This window comes from Siphateles boraxobius, unplaced genomic scaffold, assembly GCF_051911475.1.
Source record: "Siphateles boraxobius isolate OS27281-9 unplaced genomic scaffold, OSU_SipBor_1 6, whole genome shotgun sequence".
NCBI lineage: Eukaryota > Metazoa > Chordata > Actinopteri > Cypriniformes > Leuciscidae > Siphateles > Siphateles boraxobius.
The window spans coordinates 17668802-17695950 of NW_027509186.1; the positions used below are offsets into that span (position 1 = coordinate 17668802).

At 37.0% G+C, this 27149-nt stretch overlaps 3 protein-coding genes across 4 annotated transcripts; all 3 read right to left on the reverse strand.

Moving 5' to 3' along the window:
- Positions 1-1281: 1281 nt before the first annotated feature.
- tektl1 (tektin like 1) lies at positions 1282-6458 on the reverse strand. The gene is made up of 8 exons (XM_077207972.1): positions 6059-6458; positions 4506-4781; positions 4267-4371; positions 3952-4108; positions 3669-3835; positions 2586-2681; positions 2287-2400; positions 1282-1617 (listed from the first exon to the last, which is right to left on the reverse strand). Exons 1-8 carry the CDS (start codon positions 6329-6331, stop codon positions 1432-1434), a joined length of 1374 nt encoding a protein of 457 aa, XP_077064087.1. The 5' UTR covers positions 6332-6458; the 3' UTR covers positions 1282-1431.
- Positions 6459-7033: 575 nt separating this feature from the next.
- On the reverse strand, positions 7034-21393 carry LOC143715976 (uncharacterized). Of its 2 annotated transcripts, XR_013195928.1 has the most exons (13): positions 21288-21393; positions 20346-20482; positions 19823-20013; positions 18572-19596; positions 18338-18490; positions 13350-13424; positions 13145-13261; positions 11956-12105; positions 10077-10244; positions 9152-9343; positions 8230-8421; positions 7351-8143; positions 7034-7105 (listed from the first exon to the last, which is right to left on the reverse strand). XR_013195928.1 is itself a non-coding variant. In XM_077207973.1 (12 exons), the coding sequence occupies exons 3-12, from the start codon at positions 19995-19997 to the stop codon at positions 8039-8041; spliced, it is 2352 nt and encodes a 783-aa protein (XP_077064088.1). In that variant the 5' UTR covers positions 19998-20013; positions 20346-20482; positions 21288-21393; the 3' UTR covers positions 7034-8038. The 2 variants fall into 2 exon arrangements, 1 of the variants encoding a protein (XP_077064088.1); XM_077207973.1 differs by having other exon boundaries at positions 7034-8143.
- Positions 21394-22389: 996 nt separating this feature from the next.
- On the reverse strand, positions 22390-26275 carry LOC143715979 (lysosomal thioesterase PPT2-like). The gene is made up of 8 exons (XM_077207976.1): positions 25933-26275; positions 24938-25091; positions 24467-24562; positions 24262-24369; positions 24080-24163; positions 23893-23977; positions 22979-23033; positions 22390-22864 (listed from the first exon to the last, which is right to left on the reverse strand). The coding sequence occupies exons 1-8, from the start codon at positions 26086-26088 to the stop codon at positions 22721-22723; spliced, it is 882 nt and encodes a 293-aa protein (XP_077064091.1). The 5' UTR covers positions 26089-26275; the 3' UTR covers positions 22390-22720.
- Positions 26276-27149: the final 874 nt, after the last annotated feature.

Below are 27149 nucleotides of genomic sequence, written 5' to 3' on the forward strand. Positions count from 1 at the left end.
TGTTGTAGTACCTCTCTTCCCAGTCTTTTAGTAACGCTCTGGGCTGTGTTTCTCAAAAGCATTGTAAGATAAGTTGATCGTAGAGACCATTGGTGGCAGTGGTTCTAAGATCTATTTAGGCTTATGGTGCTTTTGGGAAATGCAGCCCTGTTCAGTTCCCATCTCTATAAACCCCCTCCTTCCGGAAAGCACAATGTGTTGTGATTGGTCAGCTGGACCAATGTGTTGTGATTGGTCGATTGCTTAAACGTGTTTCAGAAATGTCACTACTTAAGTAACCAGGCTTCACCCCTTTTTTTGTGTATGCCTTAAGCATGAGGAACATTCCTGGAAGAAACTCAAGACTAGAATTGACGTGTTTCAGGGAGTTCAGAAACAATGCACACTGATGTATAGAGACTCCCCTTTGTAGTAGACTTTGTGCTTTGTAACTTATTGCAGACCTTTTCATGCTTTTCATGCAAAAAGAAATTTGAAAATGTAAAAAAACATAATAGGACCCCTTAAAAGTGTTTATGTGTTTGTGTTAAAGGGACATTGCTGTGTTTTACTGGCAGAGTTAAAGACAAGATCAGACCTTCAAGACCCAGATAAAGACCAGAATATAGAATATTAAAGAACTAAAATGGAGAAAATGGAGCATATACTGTATATAATATATGTATATATATACTGTATGTATGTGTGTGTGTGTGTGTGTGTGTGTATATATATATATATATATATATATATATATATATAAAATGATGCATGTTTCTAATGATGACAATAACGGTCCAGCGATTGGGTGAGGTATTACACTGGATATAGACTGCAGTCTAGACCCAGACCATGGTTATGCGCTCTCCAGACCAAGATCATGACTCCAAATCCGCTTAGTAGTGAATTGTACCAGACTATAAATCTTTATTTAAGGCTTTGGTGATGACACAGCAAATCATGAGTCAAAAGGAAATACTGTGTCTCCATAAATGTATGTAAACTCCAGTGTGAAATGAATGGGGTGTTAAGGTTCTAGTGTTGTTCTGTTTGTTGACAAATATTTTTCACATGTCTGTCACACATTTTTACGATGGCCCAGTAGTGCACAACACAATGAAATTTAAAAAGCAAACATAAGTTCACAAAACAACAATATCAAGCCACAACACAACGGAAATGCTCCCGACCACTAGGGGGTTCATGGGCCTTATGTTTGCTTTTCAAATTTCGTTGTGTTGTGCACTTCTGGGCCACCGTACATTTTGCATTTATATTTCCTAACTATTATGATCAAAAATCTTTTTTTTTTTTTTATGACACAGAAATCACCATACACTCATTTTGAAAACACCACATGGTAACTGTAAAATATATAGAAAGACCCCAGATTTTTACCTTTAGCTACAAGTGAAGCACCATCTTTATGTTAAAATTGCTGTTATTAGCGTTTTAACTGGTTACAGGCCGGACAGACTGTGGACGTACGAGTCTTCGGCGCAGCCTCACAACAGCAGAGTCCACACTGCCAGCGGCACGCTTTCCATACATGTCATCCTCCAGCTGCTGATGGGCAAACTGTAGCTCTGCAATCTCTTTCCCTGAGGATTCCAGATGTTTCCGGAGCATAGTACTGCCCTGAGAGTACAAGGGAAATGTATGTGTTAACAGAGCACTCATTGTTATTGTAAATGTCTTTAATTTAGACTATCAACCTACACTACTGTTCAAAAGTTTGGGCTCTGTCAGATTTTTTTAAAGAAAATGACAGTAAAGACAGTTATAATGTTATAAAAGATTTCATAAAAAAATATGATGTACTGTTTGTGCTCTACACTATTATTAAATTGAATTATAATCAATCATACTGTCACAACATTTTCTTTAAATGTATTTTGCATTCTAAAACTGCATATTCAGAAATGTATTCTGAAAATCATTTTAAAATACGTACAATCCATGCATCTGTTAATGATCAGATAGGAATCTGTTAAATACTCCCTGTACATGTTTTGGGACTTTAGTTATATTTCATGTGTTGAGTTCCATGTTGTAGTTCTTTGTAGTTTTCCCCCTTGATTAGTCTACCCAGGTGTGTCTTGTTTATGCTCTCTGCGCTCCTTGTGTTGCCCAGTTTTGGATTCGTTTGTTTGTTTGTTTGTTTATTAAATGTTCTCACTGCGCTTAGATCCTCACCCCAGCCTGCTTTCTCCAAATGTTACAGAACCAAAGACTAGGAAATATTGCCCTTTATGATTGACAGATCATAAAGGAAATTTAGGAATGTCAGATTACAAAAAAGCTGACCCATGTTAGGAGGTCGGATTCCGGCAGCCCAGCACTTGAATGCCGCCCATATAGCTGAGTCATAGGCCTACTTAATCTCTCACGACAAAAGAGATCAGCACTGCAAACCGGGCCCTGCAGGGAGGCAAGGAATTCATCTTTAACAATCAGTGAGTGAAAAAGTCAACATGGTATGCAGAATGTAGGATATTTAGCAGCACTTTTAGGTTCATTTAGTGAACTGTTAGGCTATACATGGTTATGGGTAAGTGTTAAAATAGTTTTTACAATATCAATATGTGACTCTATAAATAACATACCATAGCTCTGCCAAGACTGTAGCCAGCACACTGCATCTGTCTCTGTTTGCGGTAAATGGCCTGTCTCGTGGCAGCGGAACTCAGTGTCAGATGTTGCTGATGAAGAAGAAGAAAAAAAAGTATGTATACCTGAATACACTAAGCAACTTTAATTATTTTAGATCAAAAGTCACATTAACTCCTCAAGTACAAAATAGAAGCAGGGCAAATTTTTTACATGTGTAATGTCATCACAACACTTTGGAAAGGTATTTTTCTTCCATTTCCTGATAAAATTATGCAAATTTCCATGGGATTTTGAAAGTTCTATACATCCACCCATAGATATCTATAATCAAGGCTAGATGTCTCGTCCGCGCTGCTGGCCAATGGAGGTCGACGTCCGCACCTGGCGGCCATCTTGTCACAGGCAGCTCGCTCACTCGTAACGTGTTTTAATGGTGTATGCACTTTTTAAATAACCATAACTTGCTTAATTTTCTACCGATTTTCAAACGGTTTGGTTTGTTATAAACGTCAGAAATGTAGTTATCACACTGTATACTTATGAATAATAAGTGTATAAAATAAATAATCATCCAGAATTATAGGCACGTTAATAACGTTTGTAAGAAACCAAACCGTTTGTAAATCCCTCAAGATTTCAACGAGATAAGAGTATTTGTGCTCGTGCTGATCACTCATCTTACATCAGGTACCACAGAGCCCACCAGAAAGTTTGGCTGTGACAACATGGCCGACGGTGATGACGATAGAGACTCCACCGTAAGACATCTAGCATTTATTATGGATATCTATGCATCCCCCGATCCATTAAATATTTTTTTTGCAGTTCAAAATAAGAGCACTGAAATGAAAGTGTTCTGTGATATAAATGTATTTACTGTCACTTTTGATCAATTTAATGCATCAAAGTATTAATTACTTTCAAAAAATGTAACTTTTGAATTGTAGTACATAGCTAATCTTCATTGATTTGACCTTATTCAAATTCATTCTACAGAATTCTGTCTAAGAATACTTAGAATTACTAAACAATAATCCTAAGTATTCCTTTTGTCTCTGCACTGTAATCACACACACCTCCAGACTGATAGTTTCAGTGATTTTCTTCTGCAGGGCTTCGCTGGCTGATTGGTGCATATCTGTTTGCTTTTTGATGACATCCCTCATGACTTGTGAAATGTTCTTTCTGAGCTGCTGAGATTCATGTAGTACTGTTGATGAAGAATCCAAAGCCTGTTTGCACTCTTAATGATGATGTTAAGAGACAGACAGAGAAAGATTAGATACCAACAGTTGTTAGCTTAGAATTTGGACAAAAAGGAAGGGTGAGAGACTTTAAAATAAAAGTGTCCTGGTGTACCTGGAGTGAACGGTCCGGCGGGGTCAGGTTTCTGTGAGAGGGGTGAAGGATAGGTTTTCACACCCGCTGAGAGTGAGCCATGCTGGGGAAGCAGATCTATTACTCTGGATCTCTCAAAGGCACAATCCAACAACTGCTTACTGCTCTCAGCCAAAGCCTCAAAGTAAAAAACAAAACAGAATTCACCATGTTTTTTCAGTCTTGATGAAACGATTTAATTCTACTGAACAGGCAAGTTCAACTTCATGCATTTTGTGTGAAAACAATTATAGGCGTCCGACGTATCTTAAGTATCGAGCAAGGCCTATTTTTCACCTGTTGTTGAGTTAAAGTCTTCCTCAACATGCTCTCCAGTTCTTCTTTTAGCACATTCAGGACTCTTCGTTCATTGTGTAGAAGATCATCGGCTCCATCCCGTATCTTGACAAAACATTTAGTGGAAGCCATGATTTTGCACTCTTTGTTTTTCTTTACTCATAACGATGATATTTAATACATTTTGAGGATTCACATTTTTATCTCCTTATGGATTTCATTATACTGTGGCTACTCACGGTCTCTGTCGTGGCTGGTCGAAATGTCCTGCCATCGGCACTTTGCTGATTGACCAGCAATGCTTTCCTCAGACTGCGGAGCAATTTCTCCAGGCGTTCCCTTTGATGCTCCAGCCTGGTGTCCTCCTGTGTGACCCTGCCTGCTTGTCTGCGCAGGTGACCCTCCACCTCTCTCACACCCCGCATATATTCACCCACCATACATGCGCTGACCACCGCACTCTGATCGCGCAGGACCGGCGGGGGAAAGGGGCCACTGATGATTCTGGAAGTGAGCTATCAAAGAAAAATAAAGCTAGCTATCTCATGCAATGTTAGAATTTGTAATAGAATTCTACTGAACATGTACAGTACATTTACCTTCAGACAGTTAATTTGCATATGCAAATGCATAATTCTAATGTTTTCATTCATAAGTCTGAGGTCGGTAAGATTTTTTTTTCTCTTTTGCTCACCAAAGCTGCATTTATTTGATCAATAATACAGTAAAAACAGAATTGCGCTTTATTTTAAGGTCTCTGTGTTACAGTGTAATTATATATTTAGGTACTGAGTAATAATAGGTAAGTACATGTACTTTCTATAGGGTTAGGACAAGGGTGTGGTTTGGGGATAGTTGCATGTAACTATGCATAATTTATATTAATTACTATAGTAACTACATGTGTAAAGGACACTAAAATAAAATATTAAGTTACCTTAAACGGTAATATTGTGAAATATTATTTTTGTATTGTAATATATTTTAAAATATACTAGTAGTTGATTGAAATAGGTTTCTTAATGATCAATAATCCAGTGTAGGTTGGCTATTACCTATTTCCTATAAAACTATAATATCACCTTAAAATCAACATGATGATGGAAAAGAATATGTGATGTTTGTGGAAAAATATTGGATGGAATAAAAATTATATAAGTTAATGCTTTAGCATTCCCACGTGAAACGTGTCCGTTAGCGTTTCTCAGGGGAACGCGAACGTTTTGCGAAAGAACGCAAAAGGATTGGAATATTAATCTATTCTCTGTCCATCTTATTTTTCTGTCATTATGACCTATAAAGTAACTATACAAACAGGAAATCTGCGTAAAGAAATTCAGAGCGACACAAAGTTGTAACCAGGTTATTCACAAATAACTGTTATATAGCCTATGGGATGCGAGTACTCGATGTAAACATATTAAGTTACCGATACAATCTTTATTTAATGCTGTTTTATTAAGAAAATGCATGAAATGTAAGACATCCAGAGTCATAATAACATAACGTTCCTATACAACAAAAATGACAATCCGCAACAATATGGTGAAAACGTCATAGGACGGCGCTGTATTGGCCAACCAGAACCCCCGAACTGTCCGTTTAAGCATATCACAAAACGATAGGTAACGTAAGGCTAAACGACCGGGGAGATAATTTCATGTTATTTGTGTATATTAATATGCAGATTATTGTTCCATACTTGAGTTTTTAAATTGATATTGTTCAAAATTGTTTTTTAAATAAATCAGCCACCTATGGCTAACGTTACTTCTGAGTCAGCCTACTTTACCATACTTCCAGAGGATTTAGGTCGGAATTCATCTTTCTTTTCCGAGTCACTCTCACTGTGGTCCTTTTCGTCACTGCAAGCTGTTAATTGAGGAAGTCTGTGGGTAAATGTCCCAACGCTGTGGCTGCGGTAGCGTGTAGAAGAGTGCAGTTGATCTACGCGAGTTTGACGCGTCAGATCCGCGGCGCGCAGAATCGAGCGGACGGTCGCGTCCCTCCAGCCTTTAGATCCCACAGCCACAGCCGGAGATGCGGACTGGACGGACCGCTTCATGGTCACGGTACTGATCTACAACAGCTTTACCATCGGTGGAACTACCCGAATAACTCCAAATTGTTTGGGTTTAAAAGTGTTGGTTGTCTCCAACGCAACAGTTCCTCAAGTGACCGGGGACGCGCACAGAGCTCTGATTGGGTAGCGCGAGACTCACTTGTGAATGAGCGTCAATGGAGGCAGTTCAGTCAGATCCATTCACACTGCAACTCAATCAATGAGATCCTGTTACATGATATGAGCGGATCGTATGCTGTGATGGAGAACAGACACCCTAAATTAGTCTGTCACACCTGATCAATTATTAAAATAAAACAAGATTTATTTTGACGGATGGATGGAGGCATGACAAAAAATAAATGCTAGCTTTAATCTCAGATATTACAAGGCCTACTGAAGAATTTCTGATGAAAACCAATCACAATTAATTTTACATTCAAAGAAATAACCCATAATTTGATATATCAATTTTTTTATAACTATATATTGTATATAATTAAAATTATTTACATACTGTATTTTTAGAAATATATATATTTCAAGGATTTGTATCATGTTAGGAAATTATATACTATTATAGGAAATAGATATACTTATAGAAGTAGATATACTTAATTACATTTTTAGAAATTTGTAATATGAAGTTCTCCATAAATAAGTCCAGATGCTTTCCAGAGACAATGATCACACAAAGCACACCAATTTGGATATTTGAGGCTTTATTGTCAATTAAACCCCAGAGTTCTCAAGAAAGAACCTTTAATAAAAGAAAACCTCAAGAACTGCAAAACCCACGCAAACTTGAGGCTTCATTTTAAATGTGATTTATGAGGTATGCATCAAGTTGTGGGGATTCCAGCTTACCCAAATAAAATAAGCAAATTAAAAAAAACATGTCTTTTTCAGACAGTCTGTAAATCCTTCCACTGTGAAGAAGATTATCCTACACTGGAACAAAGATAGCACATCCAAGTTGGGAATTTTAACTGCATCTCAAAATCAAATCAACATAAGAAAACATTTATAAATACAGGACAAATAAGATCACATGGAACAGAACATGAGGGAAAACATACAGTAAATCAAACAATAAGAGAAAAGCAGCATTCAACATATTCAGCAGCCATAATCAATAAAACAATTGAAACATTTAATAATAATAACAACAACAACAACAATTAAAGGCTGTAGGGATTGTGGGTTACGGGAAAATAATTATTAATGAGCAAAGCAAAGCAGTGCTGAAAAGGCACGTGTGTGTAACTATGTAAATCTTGGAACCACAATCTGACGGTGTGGGAAGTAATCAGAACATTTTATGACTATATTCAATCAAAATTACTAATGCAACCTGTAATGGACCAATCATAAATTCATATGAACTAAAATATTATTTCATTATATACTCTCAACTTTCCAAAATTCAGTTGAGCAATCTTTCAGAACACACAAATGGCACCATTCACAACTTACTGTACACATTAGCCTGTCTCAAATTCTTTGACTAAACTAGAGAAGTACCATAAGAGTTGAACAGAATTATTAACTTTATCAGAAGCTGAACCAGATCATCATTTCTGTTAGTTTAGTGCAGGAAATTGAAAGGCATCTGAGAGAATTTAGACATTGCAGTCAATTAACAATACATTGGCAAGTTCAGTTTTCACAGAGCATCATTAAACTCACAGTATGCGTTTAATCACACACTCACAGTGTGTGTTTGAGGGCTGTCTTGGGTCCAAGTCTGCTAGAGATGTTTTGCTTTAGCTCTGATAACACACCATCCCGCTCCTCTAACTCCAGAAGAACTTGCTATGAAGGGCAAACAAAAAAGATCACATCAATAATTTGTGCTCACAGTGGATGTACACACCTATAAGCAGAGGCAGGTCATTTACCTCTATAAGTTTATCTCTCTTCTGAAGATTGTCCCTCAGTTTTCCTTCCTCGAAAGCTCTCTCTTTATTTTCCTTCTTCCACCCTAGTTCAGCCTCCTTCTTCTCCTTGGTTTTCTCTCTCAGCTCCTTAAGTGTGTCTTTGAGTTGCTCTGATAGGGCAGTGATGGCACGTTTGTGATTTTCTCTTTGGTCCTGAAAGAACATGCTTATTGAGTGCACTGGTTTGGACTCATTATTTAAATTGTGCCTACCATCCAATAAATCACAATCATTTTGTGCTCTGTTACTTTTGATAAGAAAAAGTCCTAGCCTTTCTTCAATTTTATAATGTGGTGCAACAGATCGTGGTATAGCGCCAATGTTCATATCTTGTTAAATAGCTAGAAAAAATAACTCAGAGGCGCATTTTGATAAATATATGGGCTATATTACAGATTGAATGTTTTAATTTAGCCTGTGATCATCATTTAATGCATGTTTTAATATATCTGTCATGAAAACATGTTTTTTATTACAGCCACTGTTTAAATGTTTATATTTCAACAATGAATTGGAGTAGAAACAATTATATAGTAAAAAAAAAAAAAAAAAAGATAAAATGCCTTTTATGTCTATTTGCAACTACGTTTTTATTTGAGTGTTGATTATTAAATAAATTAATTATTAAAACGGGTTGCTTTTTGGCTAAATCAAAACTATTTCAGTGGTTCGGTGAATAAAAAAAATGTATTTCAATGCATCACTAATTACTGGTATTGGCCAGAGCAATGCATGTACATACCACCAGGTGGTACAATTGCTTTTCTGTTGTATCAAAATAGATAAGTCGAAGGTTTTGGAGATATTCAGCACACTAAAAACGACTGGCAGTGTTGAAAAAGCCACAATTGTGGAAATTAAACATGATTTTATTAGACGTTACCAATATGAGTTTTTCAGCGTCGGTTAAGGCCGAGGACAGTCTTGAGATCTCCTGCAACATGGTGGTGCTGAGCTCCTCTCGATCTCTGAAGCTTGACACCAGCAGAGCTTCTTTCTCTCGCAGCTGATTAACCAATCCAGACTCCGCTCCTCCCCCTTCCAACCCCCGTCCAATCAGAGAGTCTGAGAGTGCCTACCAGGAAAAAGTGAATAGTTAACTATTGGCAATAAAACATTAAAAGGGACATTGTGTAGGAATTTCACCCATCTAGCGGTGAAATTGTATTTTGCATTCAAACGAATTGTGCTCTCCAGCGCTTCACTTTTTCAAATGCGTGTTGCATCTACGGTAGCTGTTATGTACCAAAAAGCTATGACAGGATGTCTTCTAATAGCACTTCGTCGAGTTTTCCTTCGGGTGAACAGGTTTGTTATCTCAAACAAACTGCAACTTGACACAATGAACAAACAAATGTTACAGAATGAATAATAACAGTGCAATGCAGCTTTTTAAACTTGCCGGGGCAGTGACAAGCGCCTCTCACTGCTCTGCTCCTCCGTTTCTGCTGCTTTTAGTTACGTGACGCTGGCTCTGAACGAAAACGCGTTGTGGAAATGCATTGGCCTAGTACTTTTTGACTCTCTCTGTTATTATAGTTTTTCAAGATGGCGGAATGACATGGAAGCCTCTGTGGACCTACCCGTCACATGTATATAAAGATAATAAATTCTTCGTTTACGAGGATAAGTCAGATAATTGGCAGAGGTATTTGTACACATATATTGTACAAGGAAATATTTATGAATAATATTTATTTTAGATAATAAAATACATAATAAACTACACATAGTCCTTTTAATTAAATCAATTGCTCTTTGCAAGAGGTCAAATCAGACAGCGAGAAGCGAGTTTACAACACATCTACCTGCACATCTTTGCATGAACTCTCGAGTGCCTCCTTTAGCTGGGAAATATAGTCTTTGTTATCCTTCACCAGTGCAGTCAGGGCTGAATCTCTCTCTTTCCACACTTCCCATTCTTTCATCATCTCCTGTTGGGCTCGATCTCGCTCTCCAAGCTCTACACGCAGGTGCTATTTGAAGATACAAAACATTGATTTTATTCTCAAATAAAGTTGAAGGCTGAATCATTTTTCACCATTTAATGACTTAAGGGCCCCTATTATAGATTTTTGAAAGTGACGTTTCATGTGTAACATAGATCTAAGTGGATGAAAACATCTTGGAAAGTTTTAAATCTGAAAGTACACTGTTTATAAAGTTATTGTCTTTCAAAAGTAAGAGTCGACTCTGTCAATGAAATTAATCGTTTTTCAAACGAGTCATAAGCCGTTTTGTTGTGACGTCACGACGAAACATTAGCATATTGCCCGCCCACTTATTGCGCTTGCAGACACCAGGGAAAACTTGAACCTCACACCGGCAGCTGATTCCTGTGGACACTGGATAGCATCATGTCGAGAAGGCGCTGTGCTCTACAATGTGAAGGTAAAGCCAGTTTTGTTTTCACTGCCCAAAGACGTGCATGTGAAGAATCAGTGGTTAAAATGTATCTTTACCACGATACCGCAGCAGTATAATCCTAAACTTTTGCTGTGTTCCCTTTATTTTACTGACGACTTCTAAAATCTCAGAGTTCAATGGAGGATTCGCTAAACGCTTGCTTTTGAAAAATGGTTTACAAAATACTTTGATTTGAGTTTTATATTGTGTAACGTTACGTCTCCTGCAAACTGGTTAACTTAACTCAGATTATTAATACTTCTGCTAATCAGTTGTGGGCCACTATTATCTATAACTGTGTCTATTAAAGCAGATTGTCTGTCGTTCTCACTACTTTGAGGAAAGATTAAGCATGGAGCGAGATTTGTTTTACCAACGTTTATGGTACATCAGTCATTAATGCTAGAGCTTGGCTAATGTATACATTGCATACATGCACTGTTATTGATACAGTTTCTACGTGTTCACCGCAATATATTAGAAAAATACTCTGCAAAATAAATTAGTACAAGTAAAATAATTGGTTTGTTGATGGACATGCTTCTGTTAATGCTGATGGTGAGGAATTACAGTTGCAACATCTTATAATGTACCTCAAACTGAGTAGCGCATCACTGAGAAACGTCCTCCTTGAGTTGTCCTTGCGATGGAGGTTCGGGTTGAATAATGAATAACTAGTTCTTCCAATGTTTCATCATCGGACTCACGCTCTCATTGATATGGTAAAATCGACGCCACTGTTTGTTACTGTCTTTAGTTTAGGACATGCAGTGCTGACGTTGTTATGGCAATGGGCGTTTTTGTTTTCGACGCACGCACTGTACGCGGTAGACCAACCACAACAGACTGAACTGTCTGGCCAATCAGAACAGAGTAGCTCGCGGAGAGGAGGGATTTAGAGAGATTGATTAATCTGACGAGTCGTTTGAGAATCATTAAAAATGTGGTGATGTGCAAATGTATATTATGAGGAAATTAAATAGTTTTTTGACCTTTGATGCATGTAAAAATGTTGTAGGAGACTCCAAAACAACATTAGGAAACTTTAAAATAGCATAATAGGGGTACTTTAATTTATTTTTTCACAATGCAAACCATTAAAACTATTGTGAAACTAAAAACATTGCACTTTGAGAGCTCTGTTTTCTGTATAAGAGCCATCAATGCCTCATTTACTAACAAATGTATAGCAGTCATGTATAACAGCAGCAGGCACTAACCAAGTGATTAAGTAAACATATGTGTGTACCGTTGAATTACAGCACTGTTTGTTTAACTCACGTTAATAACATCCTGGTTACACTGGAGCACAGTGTTGAGTGTGATGAAGTCTCGGTCTCGCTCTCTGCCAGCGTCTCTTACGGCCTGCAGCTGTTTCTCCAGGGCTTTCTCTCTCTCGCTTGCATCTGACAGCTGAGTCTCCAACACTGCCTGATTAAAACATGAACGTTGAAATAAAGTATAAGAACTATGGACTGCATGTGCATCCAGAATTTCCTGGACCTCATTTGAAGCAAACATGAAGTGCTCATTTACCAAGTTAATTATCCCACACACAGTGACCCAGCCAAAATTGGGTGTGTTAGCCAGAGCTTCCCTGTATACTCACACGGTGTACTTTTGCTATATTTGTAAGGGTCAAATCACCTGCTTAAAATTATGGTCCTCACATGTTGATAATGAAAAGAAAAGAACCATTCAAAAAGTTTGGGGTCAGTAAGATTTTCAAAAATGTTTTTGAAAGAAGTCTCTTTAATGTTTTGCTATATTTGATCAAATAAATACATTCATTTTGTGAAATATTTTTGCAAGTTTAAGTAACGGTGTTCTATTTTATTATATTTTAAAATGTAATTAATTCTTGTGATGGCAAAGCAGTATTTTCAGCATCATTACTCCATTCTTCATTGTCACATGATCCTTCAGAAATCATTCTAACATGATATGGTGACTATCAGGGTTGAAAACAGTTGGCTGCTTAATTTTTTGTGGAAACTGTGATACTGTTTTTTTCAAGATTCTTAGATTAATAGAAAGTACAAAAGAACAGCAATATGAAATAGACACTTTTGTGTTTACTGTCACTATTGATCAAATAATTAGCGCAGCCTTGCTGAATAAAAGCATTCATTCGTTTTAAAAAGTCGTATTAACCCCAAACGTTTGAACAGTAGTGCATATACAATTTAAAAAAAAATAAAAAAAAATAATAAATGTGTTATTTATTTTTTATTATTATTTGTATATAATATTTATTATTACTTTTTTTATTATAGGATGATGTTTAAGAGGACAATTGGCTCATAAAGTGACTAAATAATGCTTTCATTCACTTTTAAATAATGCCACAAATGTTATTATACGACTAGGGTTGGTCTATAGTGATTATAATTGGCTTAATTCAGGAACAACAGAAGTCTGAGCAGTCTTCATTTACAAAACTCATGCTCCTCATCATGTCAGACCTCACCTCACGTTCACTGCGTGTTTCAGTCACTGCACTGGCCAGTTTTTTGATGAGTTTGTCAGTGTCCTCTGATTCCACTCCCTGCTCAGCACACAGCGTCTGGATCAAAGTCACACATTCCTGAAGAGAGGAGAGCACACAGTTCACTGACCTCCACACAATCTGTTCTATCCTGAATCTATAATGAGCTCATCAATACAGGACTCACCTGGATTACGTTCTCTCTGCTGTGTAGTGATTGACTGAGACTCTCTATGAGGTCATTTTTATTCTTCATACTGGTCTGTATTGCCAAAACAGATCGGACAGGTATTAGACTCACAAACAGGCATCATTCCTAGCAAAATGACTCCATGTCATGCCTGAGGGACAGTTCATGGCATTGTGACTTCTTGTGACTGCATTCCACTAGTGTTATATAACTGCTATCACCTCACACTAGAGAACAACAATTCAATAGACTCAACCCAGAATGAACCAGTGCTGTGAAATTGCATCACTCTGTAAAATGCCGAATTAAGGTAGATCATAAGAGAGCGGTTAAAGTATTTGGACACTTATGTCACACTTAATTCACACTTAAGTCAAGGTGACATCAGTTGATGTATGAAGTCAGGGACCGTTTACATGACACCATTTTCAGTTAATAACAGTAAACATTTTATGAGTATATTTTACACGACAACCGGGGTTTTCGGGTTTCGGGGCCTGAAAACACTAACTTTTATAAATGATCCCGTTATCGCCTGAGTGTAAATAACAGAAACGTGAATTTGTGAAAACGGTGACATCATGCATAATATGTGTTCAGTCTGTAGACTCATAAGGTTTCTTTACGAAGTGACATCACCACCTACTGGCCTGGCAGCATAATACAGTGTTTTAGTCGTTTCAAGGATCAGTGTGAACGGGGATCGTTTTGCCAACGTTGTCATATGTACGCGATAAACGCTAAAGAAAAATGTTTCCGTATTTAGTACATCGTTTCCGTGTAAACAGACCCTCAGTTCTCCTCAAGATCACCACTATGAATATATTATTTGGTTTTAACAACGTGTCCAAATACTGCCCTACAAAGGCAAAAGATCTTAACTCGCTAAAGTGTGGAACTGAGAAAAATTACTTTAAAGATTTTTAGTTGTCCCGCCAAATTAATTATAGGTAGGTCACTGAAAATCTGGCAATCAGATGTTTAAGTAATGAAAATTATCTACAAATCTTGAGCTCAAACTTGACTTTTGACCACTATTTTAAAGTTACTGTACTCTGCCTTTGTATTGTCAGCAAAAAGTGAGAAGTCATGCCCAGGCAAAAGGCAGTAACTTCCACATTATCAATATTTGATTGCTGATCACCATTAACAAAATCATTATAGCAACACCTGTATAAAATCTAGTGATCATGGCATTTATTTTGTATGATTTACAATTATAGCCATCTACTTATTGCTATCCTGTCCTTTGGTTGCATTCTGGTGGCCCTATATTTATAGCCTACATTAGACATGACAAAATACCTCCATGGGGTAAAGAGTATTTTCAAGTGGTACCGAGTGGCATAAGACTTGCTAAACATGCATTCAAAATGATCACGATCAAACAGATCCTCGTGCACATTCGACCCGGAGACTGGTTTATAGCGGGGGATCTGAAAGATGCATACTTTCGAAGGCGTCACGTTCCTCGTCCTTACTGAGACTCAGTAAGGAGCGCGTTCTGGACTACCTAGACGACTAATGCATTTATAGCACAACATTGTGTGTTCTGCGTCTTTTCAGTATGCGGTGGTTTCAGCTGTCTGCCCTATTATTGTGCCTGTGCACTTCGCTCGTCCCGCGGATTTATTCTTGACGCTGTGATTCTATAACCTGCTTGTAACAGCGGGTCTGATGTTGTATGCACCAGCACGTATTGCTTCCTTATGTTGTATGCACCAATATAGCCTACCCTTGTTGCTTCATTATTATCACTCCCCGCGATATATTAGTACCGCGTTGGGTCGACCGTGTTCAGGGCGGTGCTGAAGGCGCCGGCAAAGTTTTGGCACTCTGACAGCTAGATGCATGATTGTTTCAACCAGGTCCGGTATCCGAACTGGGTGAGGCGGGACTTTAGTTCTTTGTTGTATTCACCTGCTATGGCATGTGTAACATTTTTCTGTCATCTCTGCATTTAACCTTCGCGATCATTAGTGCAGGACAAAGCTCGACGGACATCAGAAGACAGGGAGTGATGGCAGCTGTATGGAAGTACAATAATGCCAAATGTTTTTGAAACAAAAAGCCTGTTGAATTGTACTACTTGAAAAAATATGCATTGCATTAACCCTGCTTGTATTTTAATGCATTATATTTTTAGGCTTTGCATTTTTATGGGCTGAAATTTAGCATGGTTGAATATTTAAGCTGTGAATATTTCAATTCAAAACATTTCAAACACATTTTCATTAGTAAAATTTCAATAATCCATATTCACCTTTCATATTTCACTTCCAAAATATTCAAACTGATTAAAAATACAACCTATAATATTCAACAGGCGTTTTTCGGTCCATTTTATTTCGCTTTCAAATTCGCTTCCACAAATTCAGTGGTTCAAATTCGACAGTAAATTCAACGTTGACGTCCAGGACATTAGTCGACCTCACCAGCAGGGGGTGCAAGCCCGTGTTGTTGAGGAACACCAGAGCAACAGTTAGAGCAAGCCATTCATTCATAAGAACTCATTTACAACAATTGAGCATGCATTAAGTTTTTTGTGGTGATTATCTGGGTCAGTATATATGCAGAAAAGATGATAAAGGCACAAAAGCACATGTTTCATTCATTAACTTCATTGTTACTTTCCCTGTGTAGCCTTACATGTTATCAACTTCTTCTACCATGAACGGGATTATAATCGGTTTCCTTCAATACCTCATCATACTCAAGGATTCACCTTCCATCAGGACAAAACGCTTAACTTAGCTTAATGGACTAATACAGTGATATAAAAGACCAAACTCGCACCTTATTGGGGAAGTATAGCTACATACATGTTAATATTCCTACATACATGATTAATCTGGGAAGGGTCATATCACTTTCATATCGTTGTCCTATATCGTTAGTTTAACTGTAACTTAAGTCGCTTTGGATAAAAGCGTCTGCTAAATCGCTAAATGTAAAATTGGCTTGACATTTGGACATTTAAGGACCGTCTCTAAAGTAGCATTGGTAGTCATACAGGCCTAAACGTTTCTAACTTCAATAGCAAACTTCAATATATTTGAATAAATTGCGCATTATGCCTGACACCTACAGGAACACTTTACAGTTAGTGTTATGACTGCAAGTCGTTCTTTTCAAATGCTATTGAAGTTAGAAACGTGTATACCAATGTTGTATGTAACTTTAGAGACAGTCCCTAAATGTGGGAATGTCCAATGTCAAGCCAATGCCAGTATCACTGAGAAACGCTCAGCTTTAAACTCTGCACGTTAAGTTCATATTCGGAGTCCTTCTGCTTGCCTGCGAGTTTGGTCTTTTATATCACTGTATTAGTCCATTAAGCTACGTTAAGCGTTTTATATGTCCAGCAGGGGAATCCTGACGTATTGAGGGAAACCCTAGTAGCTATGCAGAGAGGCAACTAAACAACCAATAGATATGTCAAACTCAAATGTAACATTGGATTTGTATACATCCGCATCGGGGGAATAACATTATAATCTCGTTCACGGTAGAGATGCATGTAGGCTACACAGGAAAAGTAACTGCGAAGACACTGAATTTCAGATAAAACATTATAATCACAGATACACTTACATTGTTGTAAATGAGTTTTTATGAATGAATGGCTTGCTCTAACTGTTGCTCTGGTGTTCGTCAACAACACACGCTTGCACCCCCTGCTGGTGAGGTCGACTAATGTCCTGGATGTCAACGTTGAATTTACTGTCGAATTTGAAAGCGAAATAAAATTGACCGAAAAACGCCTGTTGAATATTATAGGTTGCATTTTTAATCAGTTTGAATATTTTGGAAGTGAAATATGAAAGGTGAATATGGATTATTGAAATTTTACCAATGAAAATGTGTTTGAAATGTTTTGATTTGAAATATTCACAGCTTAAATATTCAGCCATGCTAAATTTCAGCCCATAAAACTGCAAGCCCTGAAAATACAATGCATAAAAATACAAGCAGGGTTAATGCAATGCATATTTTTTCAAGTAGTGCAATTCAACAGGCTTTTTGTTTCAAAAACATTTGGCATTATTTTACTTCCATACAGCTGTACACAGTAGCTACATCGTAATTTAAATTTGAATGGAGAGTAAAACAAAAGCAGAATACCGTATAATCTGGTAGGTAGCATTATTTGATAGAATGCCAGCACCGTAACTTCATATTGACGCGCGGCTAAACAAAGGCAGAGTACCGTAACTCAAGCGTGAGCGTTTCAAAACAAAGCCAAAGAGCCGTAACTGGTGTTACGGTGTTCTGCCTTGGTTTCTCATGGGCTTTTGGAAGTTACAAAAGCAACGGATTTGACTCAAGCTACTTATCCACATGATAAAGGAGGTCTTGAATGTGCCAAAAATATAAATAACTCATTTTCTACCAAAAACTTTCAAAGTTACGGTCTTTTGCCTTTGCACGGCAGAATACCTCTATGCAGTGTTATTTTACTATTATTTACATAATATTTATTAATATTTTGAGTTGGCTTTTATTTGTTATATTTTTAGTTTTCATTTTAGTAATTTTGGTATGTGCTTTTGTCATTTTCATTTAGTTTTTTGTAGTGTATTTTTGTAATTTTTCAACTTAAAACCCAGTTGCTGCCAAGGCAACATTTCTAATTGTCATGACTCAGGCTTAAAGAGAGAAAAGCACATCAAAATGCAGCAGCTGTAAAACCTGTTAGGAAAGAAATGGCAACTAAAGCCCAGGGCAAACTCCTCTGGTTTGGGAAGATTCTTGGAGGAGGTGTGTTTGTCTTTTTAAAAACATCCACACACACACCTTCTGTAATATGCCCTATATAAAAGGCATCATTTGAAACCAAATTTGAAAACAAAAAGTCAACAGAAAGATTAGGAGAGGGTGTGTCTCAGGCGTGCTGTGCCAAGTCTCCAAAACACAATGCTCACACTGCACACTTCAGTGCACCATGCCATTAAACTTAATGATCCCTGGCCCATCTCACTCACCACTTGCGGAGACTTCAACTGCTCGGCAGGAGCATCGGTTGCTTGTTTGTTGGTCTCCCTGAGCTGAGCCTCAAGAGTTCTGATGCGAGCCTGAGCTTGAACAAGTTGTTCACGCAGCTGCTTCACAGCAAGGTGCACCCTAACTGTAGACGACTAAAGAAAAGAGATAAAAATGAACGGCAAGGTATGAAAAAGAGGTCGAAAATTTTTATAAATCAGACCAACAGCCCTCACCTCTCTTTGTAATGGCATAAAGTCATCTTTTAGCTCGGTCAAGATGTCGTTGTTCTCTTCTTCAAACACATTCTCCGTCCCATTGTCCACCTCTCCGAAATTTAGGACCCTCACTAACCCTGCTTTCAGATCTACCTCATCCTTCCCATTCTGCACGTCCCCTCTGTCTAACACGGGAATACGACTTCCAGCAGGTGACCTTACCGGCTTTCCTTCAATTCCCCTTAACTCTTTGAAAACGGTGTCTATAATGGCCGAATGCTCCGCTTGCCAATCAAACGCATCATTGCCGTCTAATGAGTCCAGCGACTGAATGGAGGTAGTGCGGGATCGAGATCGCAAAGAATGACAGGAACCAGACAGCGAGGCGGGGCTTGATCGGACAGATGGCACGCTTAACCAATGAAGGGGCATGCTGCTGGATTTGTCTCGAGAGAGGCCCAATGACGTGAAGGCTTGATCGGGCAAGTGACGTGGAATCCCACAAACGGACTCATAATCCGAGTCGGACACCCTCAAGGAGTCACAACACTCACACTTCTTGCTCTGATGACACCGTTTCCCTGTTTTCCTATAATACGGACATGACTCGGCTTTCTCGGACCACCATTCGTACTCGGAGAGGGCCATGTTGTCCCTCAGGATTTCTCGGTATCCTTCCCCTATCGAATCCTTCCTGTCTCCTTCATCGTCACTGGAGCTTTCTTTTCTCTTTGAACTAAAAGAGTGGCGCTGATCATACATGCATCGCACCCAACGCCTAATCTTGTCCCTTTCCTGAGTGAGTTTCTGAAGTCTCTCACTCGACAGCACTCGGACTCGGGCGATAACGGTGTCGAACTTGAAAACTCGCTCCAGAACGGACACACACTTGCCACACAAAAACTCCCCCTGACCGGCCCCGCGTGGTACAGGCTGCTCTAATATGTGTGTCAGCACACTGAGCAGGTCGATTCCTTTCGTAGGGGTGAGCAGGCCACGAGAATTCGAGAGCGAACGGGAGGAGCTGAGAGATAAAGTGCTGCCTAGAATTAAAAAATAAAAACAGGTACATAAATATTTTTAAATATGCAATATCATCTTTAAAAAAAATCTGATTATCTAAACCCTAAACAATACTTTAATAGCGTCACAAATTAATTATGCAGCAATATGCATTTTTCCCCTCCGTTTCATTTAATTGCATTTTAAAAATGATTCAGTAATACCAAACGCATGTAAGTTGTTGGAAATGTGCTCTGAAGTTCATACCCCATGGGCTGCTTTGTGCTGATCTGGGTAAGCTTCCCTTGCTAGAAAAGTCTGTTGGGGTCTGAGGTTGTGCCCCCTTTCTGTTCTGACCTGCATACAACCATCGCCGCTGGTTACCCTGCAGGTCATTCCCACAGATGCGGCATCCTTCACTTTTACCTTGTGTAGTCATCATAAATACAGCAGGTGCCCTATAATATTCAATAAAAAAACAAACAAACAATAAATACATATCAAGATTTTGACTAAAGCATTCCGAAAAAAAGAAATGCACAATGGGTGCTGGTGCATGAAGCCAAGGCAATGCTATCTGGTATAAATTAATTAAGGTAAATAATAATTTAAAGGAATAGATCACCCCAAATAATAATCATGATAAATATGTCATGATAAATGACATCAGCGTAAACATTCTTCTAAAATCTCCTTGAGTGTCTCATGGGGATAAAATAATAATTTACAAAATTATACAGCATGATACTTCCATCTGAGTGCTCTTAAAACACTGTTACACTCTGCACACCTGAGTAAATCTGTCAGTAGTTGTATTGTATGGTTGTTCACTGTTGTCCTTTGGCTGGGGTGGATCCAGTGAAAGACAGCCCACTCTCCCCTAATGGCAGTCAATGTTTACATGGGCTGGGACACTGGCCTTGAGCACTAAACAAACAGACACACACACACACACACTTCAAAATCTGATAATTTGAAATATTTTTTTTCTTGTGTAAAAATGCTTTATAAAACAAACCTGATGAAGAATTTAAGTGGATGCCACACTAGCTTAGTTCACCCAAAATGAAAAAAAATCATCACACTAATTTACTCTCATCATGTTTTTACAAACTTGTATGACTCCCTTCCTTGGAACCCAAAAGGAAATGTCAAACACAATGTTAGGGACTGAGTCTGACAGCCACTTTTCCCCCCATTCAATGAAAGTGAATGGTGACTGTGGCTGTCAGTCTGCCTAACATCGCTGTTTCACAAAACAAAAGAACAGAGGTTTGGAACAAGTTCAGATGAATAAATGATGACATTATTTTCATTTTTGGGTGAACTAGGCTATTACTTAAAAATTAAATCAAATCTATGATCGCCTAGCACGAGCGCTTCGAATTCAAGTGCAGATTGAAAACACAAATTATGTAAAAAAAAAAAAAAAAAAAAAAGTGACGCGTTGGCAGAGAACTTTCCACACGATGAGTAATCTCAGCAACCCCGTTTTACTCTCGTGTGCTCATTCAGAAATTATTTTAAACCTCTATCTAGGCGCTTTAAACGCAGCTGATATGAACGCGAAACTGACTTTTGGCTTCACGGAATGTCAGAATGACCCTGCAGAGGACAAAACATTATATGATAGACCAAACAACTCTTCAACACAGTCGTCAACTGACCTGATAAGTTGCGAGAATCGAAAATATCCCACTACAATCGCAAAAGTATAGATTAAGTCGCTTACCGAGGCTCAGGAAGTGATTCCTCGGTCTCGAACAGGAGCTCTCGCGCGTCCGTACCGGAGTGGCAGTCGCCGCGCACACACTCTACCTTGCTGACGTCATCATAAATACCTGTTTAGCCCGCAGCTGCGTGGCGCACTCCAGCTGTTTGCACAACCATGCGCATTAAAGACGAGATTTAACTATATACATATATATAAAATACAGATTTTAAAAAAAAATCTGTTTAAAATAATGGTTTTCTATTTGAATATTATAAAATATCCTAATTTATTTATGTAATGCAACATTGATTTTTCGTCAACATTACTCTTCAGTGTCACATGATCCTTGAAAAATTATTCTAATATGCTTATTTATTATTTTGGAAACAGTTGTTGCTTAATATATTTTATAACCTGTGATACTTTTTTTCAGGATTCTTTTTTTTTTTAAACAACAGCATTTATTTCAAATATAAATCTTGTGTAAAAATATAGGCTATTCTACTGTTCAGAAGTTTGGGGTCAGTAATTTTTTTCTTACTTTTTTTGAAAAAAAGAAGCCTAATACTTTTACTCAGCAAGGATGTGTTAAATTTTTATAAAAACTGATAGTGAAGATTTATATTGTTAGAATATATATATATATATATATATATATATATATATATATATATATATATATATATATATATATATATTGAATAAATGCAGTTATTTTTCACTTTTTATTCATCAATGAATCCTGAAAAAAGTATCATAGCTTGATATAGCTTGATAAAAAATATTGATCATCACAACTGTTTCCAACATTGATCAAACTGAGTATCAAATCAGCATATTAGGATGATTTCTGAAGGATCATGTGACACTGAAGACTGGAATAACAGATGCTGAAACTTCAACTTTGCATCACAGAAATAAATTACATTTTTAAGTATATTTAAATAGAGACATTATTTTAAATTGTAATAATATTTCACAATTTCTTTGTCTTTTCTGTATTTTTGATCAAATAAATGCAGGCTTGATAAGCACAAGAGACTTCTTTCAAAAACATTAAAATAATAATATAAAATATTACCAAACCTTTGACCGGTACTAATATATGAACACACACACATTTTATTGCAATCATTATACTTTTTTTAATAACAATTTAATAATTTATTTTTAGTAAAACAAAATATTAGTCCTGTAGTATCTATATAAATAGAATTAGAAAACTGACTAAATAATCTGCTCACAATATTCAAACTGATTTTACATAAAAGAAAACTAAACAAGTACTGCAGAAAATCATTCATTGTCTACACATATAATAAATTATCACATTCTGTTATAAGCAAATAAAATATCTTAGGTGATTAACAAAGAGTACAATCATAATCTGCACAAGACATGATTTCATTCAGGATTGTGCACATGCATCAGTTTGTTTCTGTCTCTGTAGATTAGGTGAGCCACTTTTCTATGTAATTCTGGTAGACTGTGAGGTTTGAATGCCAGGCTGTATGGTGAACACCAGGGACGACACACTTGACCACGGCTCCTTTTGAGTTTAATGTTTTCAGGCCAAAAGCATCTCTTAGATACCACTGGGGAGAGTGGAAATTAGGATTACTAAAATGCTCTAGAAAATACAACCATGAACAACTTAAAATAATTAATGTTGCCTTGAAAATGACTAGAAAATGAATGCTTCCACTCACATCCTGCTTTTCCATCTCAACCACTGTTTCATTACTGTCATAGAACCCAAAAATACTGTGGGGGAAAAAAAGAGATAAACAGTAAAAAGGTGTGAAATGATTCAGGACCTAAATTTTAGAGATGGAAAACATGCTTTAAAAAGGCACCACATAATCCTATTAGACCTTTTAAAGTTCAAACACCACTCTAAATATTTCACACATTCATTCCAGTCGGCTGAACTGACACAGGTTAACCCTTTAGCAGCGTGTAAGACGGTCCAACTCTGATAAATGTTAGATGCTCAATGTCATGTGTTAAAATATATTAAGTAAAACTATTTAAAACATTTCTATTAATTGATAAATAAAGCTGAAATAAACTAGTTGAAAAACTAGAAATGTTGGCTTTGAACTAAATGAACAGTAAGATTTACTTAAACTAAATTAAGAAATTAAAGGGATAGTTCACCCAAAAATTAAAATTATGTCATAATTTTCTCACCCTTAAGTTGTTCCAAACCTTTATGTTTCTTTCTTCCGCTGAACACAAAGGAAGATATTTTGAAGAATCTTCGTGTCCAAAAAATTGATGGTCCCCCATTGACTTCCATTGTATATTTTTCCATACTATGCAAGTCAGTTCAATTGTTTGGTTACCGACATTCTTCAAAATATGTTCTTTTGTGTTCATCAGAAGAAAGAATTTTATACAGGTTTGGAACAACTTGGGGGTGAGAAAATGATGAGAGGATTTTTGGGTGACCTATCCTTTTAAACCTAAATAGCAATATTAATAATAATAATAATAATAATAATAATGTAACAAAAGCACATCATAAAAATAACAAAAAAATAAAACTAATATTAACATGAAAACTAAGAATGTAAAAATAAAAGCTCATTCAAAATAATAATAACACTGATGCAGAGACCTTGACTCCCATGGTGTAATGACGCCGTCATCTGGTCCGCCGATCAGCACCAGTGTCTCTATGCGGAGGAAGCTGTCTCGCCACGCTGAGAGGGAACAGAAGCATAAAACACAACATGACTCAAGGCCACTGAACTGAAAGTGCACAAACAACCATCTGAGTTGCACATAGTGTAATCTTAAATTACCTGTTAAATTGGCATGCTCTATCTCTCCATTGAGTGGAGCCAGATAGTTGCTGCTCTTTAAGTATCTCTCTCTTTGGTGTGGATCTACAGAGAAAAAAAGGCAAAGAATAAGATTCACTGTAAATCAAATGAAATGCAGAACAGTGAACAAATTGCTGAGTGAAAGTGATACATCTGCTTACCATTCCAGTAGTTGCAGATGGATATTTTTTGTCCATGTGTAGTATAACAAAAATAGTACACTTTTGACTTGATGAATTTAGGGAAAAAGTATTTCAAATAACTCGAATCTGTAGAAGCATGGACAAAGAACTTTATTAATGTGTTTGAAGATTCTTTAGAGAAAACAGATGTTGTGGTGTGTAGTTTAGGGAGGATTTGACTGACCTCCATACTGGCCAGCTATTGGTGAAGACAGCAATATCAGAGAGCGAACATTGTGTGTAGGAAGGGTAGAAAGAACTCCTCGACATATCAAACCACCTGAGGACAGTTTTTGTTCAGCGAGGACACATTCAATTGATCAAAAGTGATAGTTAAGATTTTTATATTGTTACAAAAAATGTTATTTAAGCAAAAGACAAATAAATGATAAAATGTATCACAATTTTCACAAAAATATTTAAAATATCGGAGCTGCTTAAAATTCAGATCTGCCATCAGATGAATACATTGATTACACTTTCAAATATAAAATAGTTACTTTAAATTGTAATTATATTTCACAAATGTACTGTTTGTACTGCATTTTTAATCAAATAAATGCAGCCTTGGTGAGAATAAGAGCCTTAAAACTATCTTTTGAATGGTAGTGCATATAACAAACAGCTTATGATTAGATTAATGAGTTTAGATGACCTTGTGAGAAGCATATGAGATGGACACCATCTTCAGCGCTCTTCATGATGGGTCTGATGGCCTCTCTGAAGCTCTCCACCTGTTGCCACAGTGGCTTCATACTGGCAATGTAGTCGTACAGGGCTATTGTGGTCACATTGGTACCTGGGTGAGACTAAGACGGTGAAAAGAGAAGTTAGTGAGTTTCAACTTAAATATAAAAAAGGAGATATATGCACCAGATTTGGTGATGTGAAACCGAAACAACTTAAAAGCAGTTATGCAACTCAAACCTTAGATTGTGATTTTAATTAGGTAGGTGGTTTTTTTCTCCATTTTTGACCCACAATTTACCCATTCAAAAATGTTATTCAAGTTTTATGTAGGTTTATTGTATGTAGTTTTATAGAGGAATTTGTTTTGAAATGAGAAATGTAATATGAAAAAATAGAAGAGCATTTATGTTGTTACCCCCCCACCCCCCCCACACACACACACAAACACAAACATTTCACAAAATACAGTAAGATTGCAATAGCAAAAATGTTATGCAAATAAAATGCAGTTTTATTGTGTGTAGTTAAACTAAAAATAGAACAGCATTTATTTCGATACAGATAGATAGTTAGAAAGCAAGAAAGAAAGATTAGTTAGAAAGAAATAGATTAGTTAGAAAATAAAGAAAGATAGATTAGCTTGAAAGAAAGAAAGATAGAAAAAAAGATAGATTAGTTATAAAGAAAGAAAAAGAAAGATAGATAGATAGATAGATAGATAGATAGATAAAATAGTCAGATGATAGATAGATAGATAGATAGATAGATAGATAGATAGACAAAATAGTCAGATGATAGATAGACAGAAATAGTTAGATGATAGAAAGATTAGTAAGAAAGAAAGAAAGAAAGAGAAAGAAAAAGAGAGAGAAGGAAAGAAAGATAGATAGATAGATAGATAGATAGATAGATAGATAGATAGATAGATAGATAGATAGATAGATAGATATCTTAGCCTACCTGATGGATAAATTTCCCCATCATCTCGAACTGTTTGGGTCCATCAAATATCCCGTGAACAATAATTACTGGTCTGTATCCCATGACGGAGGACAGCAGTAATACAGCACATATAATAACACATGGTCTGCAGCCATCACTCATCAATCCCCCCATTGAGCTGCTCCAAACAACGTCTCACGAGTCACAAAAATCTATAAACTGAAACCAAATATCTATTTTAATTTACAAAATTATATTTGGTATCCAAGTAGACTGTTCTAACAGTGCATGTCAAGTTCTCCCAAAAGATTTGAGATCGCTCTACCTCAGGCGTTTATAAATACGTTGTTCCGCATGTGATGTTTTGTCAGGGTTGAGGTGATGCTTTTATAGACCTCTTCCTGTCTAATCAGTTGATGTGGTTTAACTGAAGAAATGAAAGCAACGCATTTCCCATTATATTACAAGAGAATATTTCACATTCTTTATTACCTTTTTAATGCAATCCATTAATACAAGAGCCAGCAGTTTTTCAGACTTTGTTGAGCATTAGGCTACATCTATATTATCGAAAGCTACTCGTCATCGAAACTGAAAATACATGGTCATAATGAGTAGATTGAACATTCTTTGCAAAATATACACTGCCGTTCAAAAGCTTTGGATCGGTAAGATCTTTTTATGTTTTAAAAAAAAAGTCTCTTCTGCTCAACAAGGCTGCATTTATTTAATTTTAAAATACAATGAATAATACTGTGAAATATTATTACAATTTAAAAACAGCCGTTTTCTATGTGAATATAATAGTAAAGTGTCATTTATTCCTGTGATCAAAGCTGAATTTTCAGCATCATTACTCCAGTCTTCAGTGTCACATGATCCTTCAGAAATCATTCTAATATGCTGATTTGATGCTCAAGAAACATTTTTTATTATTATCGATAGCCACTGATAGCAAACTAATGAAGGTATTAATGCAGTTATCACAGAGAGAGAGAGAGAGAGAGAGAGAGAGAGAGAGAGAGAGAGAGAGAGAGAGAGAGAGAGAGAGATTAAGCCTATGTGAATTACCAGAGTCTGTGTGTCTCTCAAAAGTGTTCGGCAGCAGCATCTCTACTAACCCTTTCGCACGTACTATCACACCTGTGTGATCAGTCTTGGCTGGTCTCTGGAGCATACGATCACACCGGTGTGATCAGAACGGTCAGCGCATCACGTGATCAACTGCTAAATTC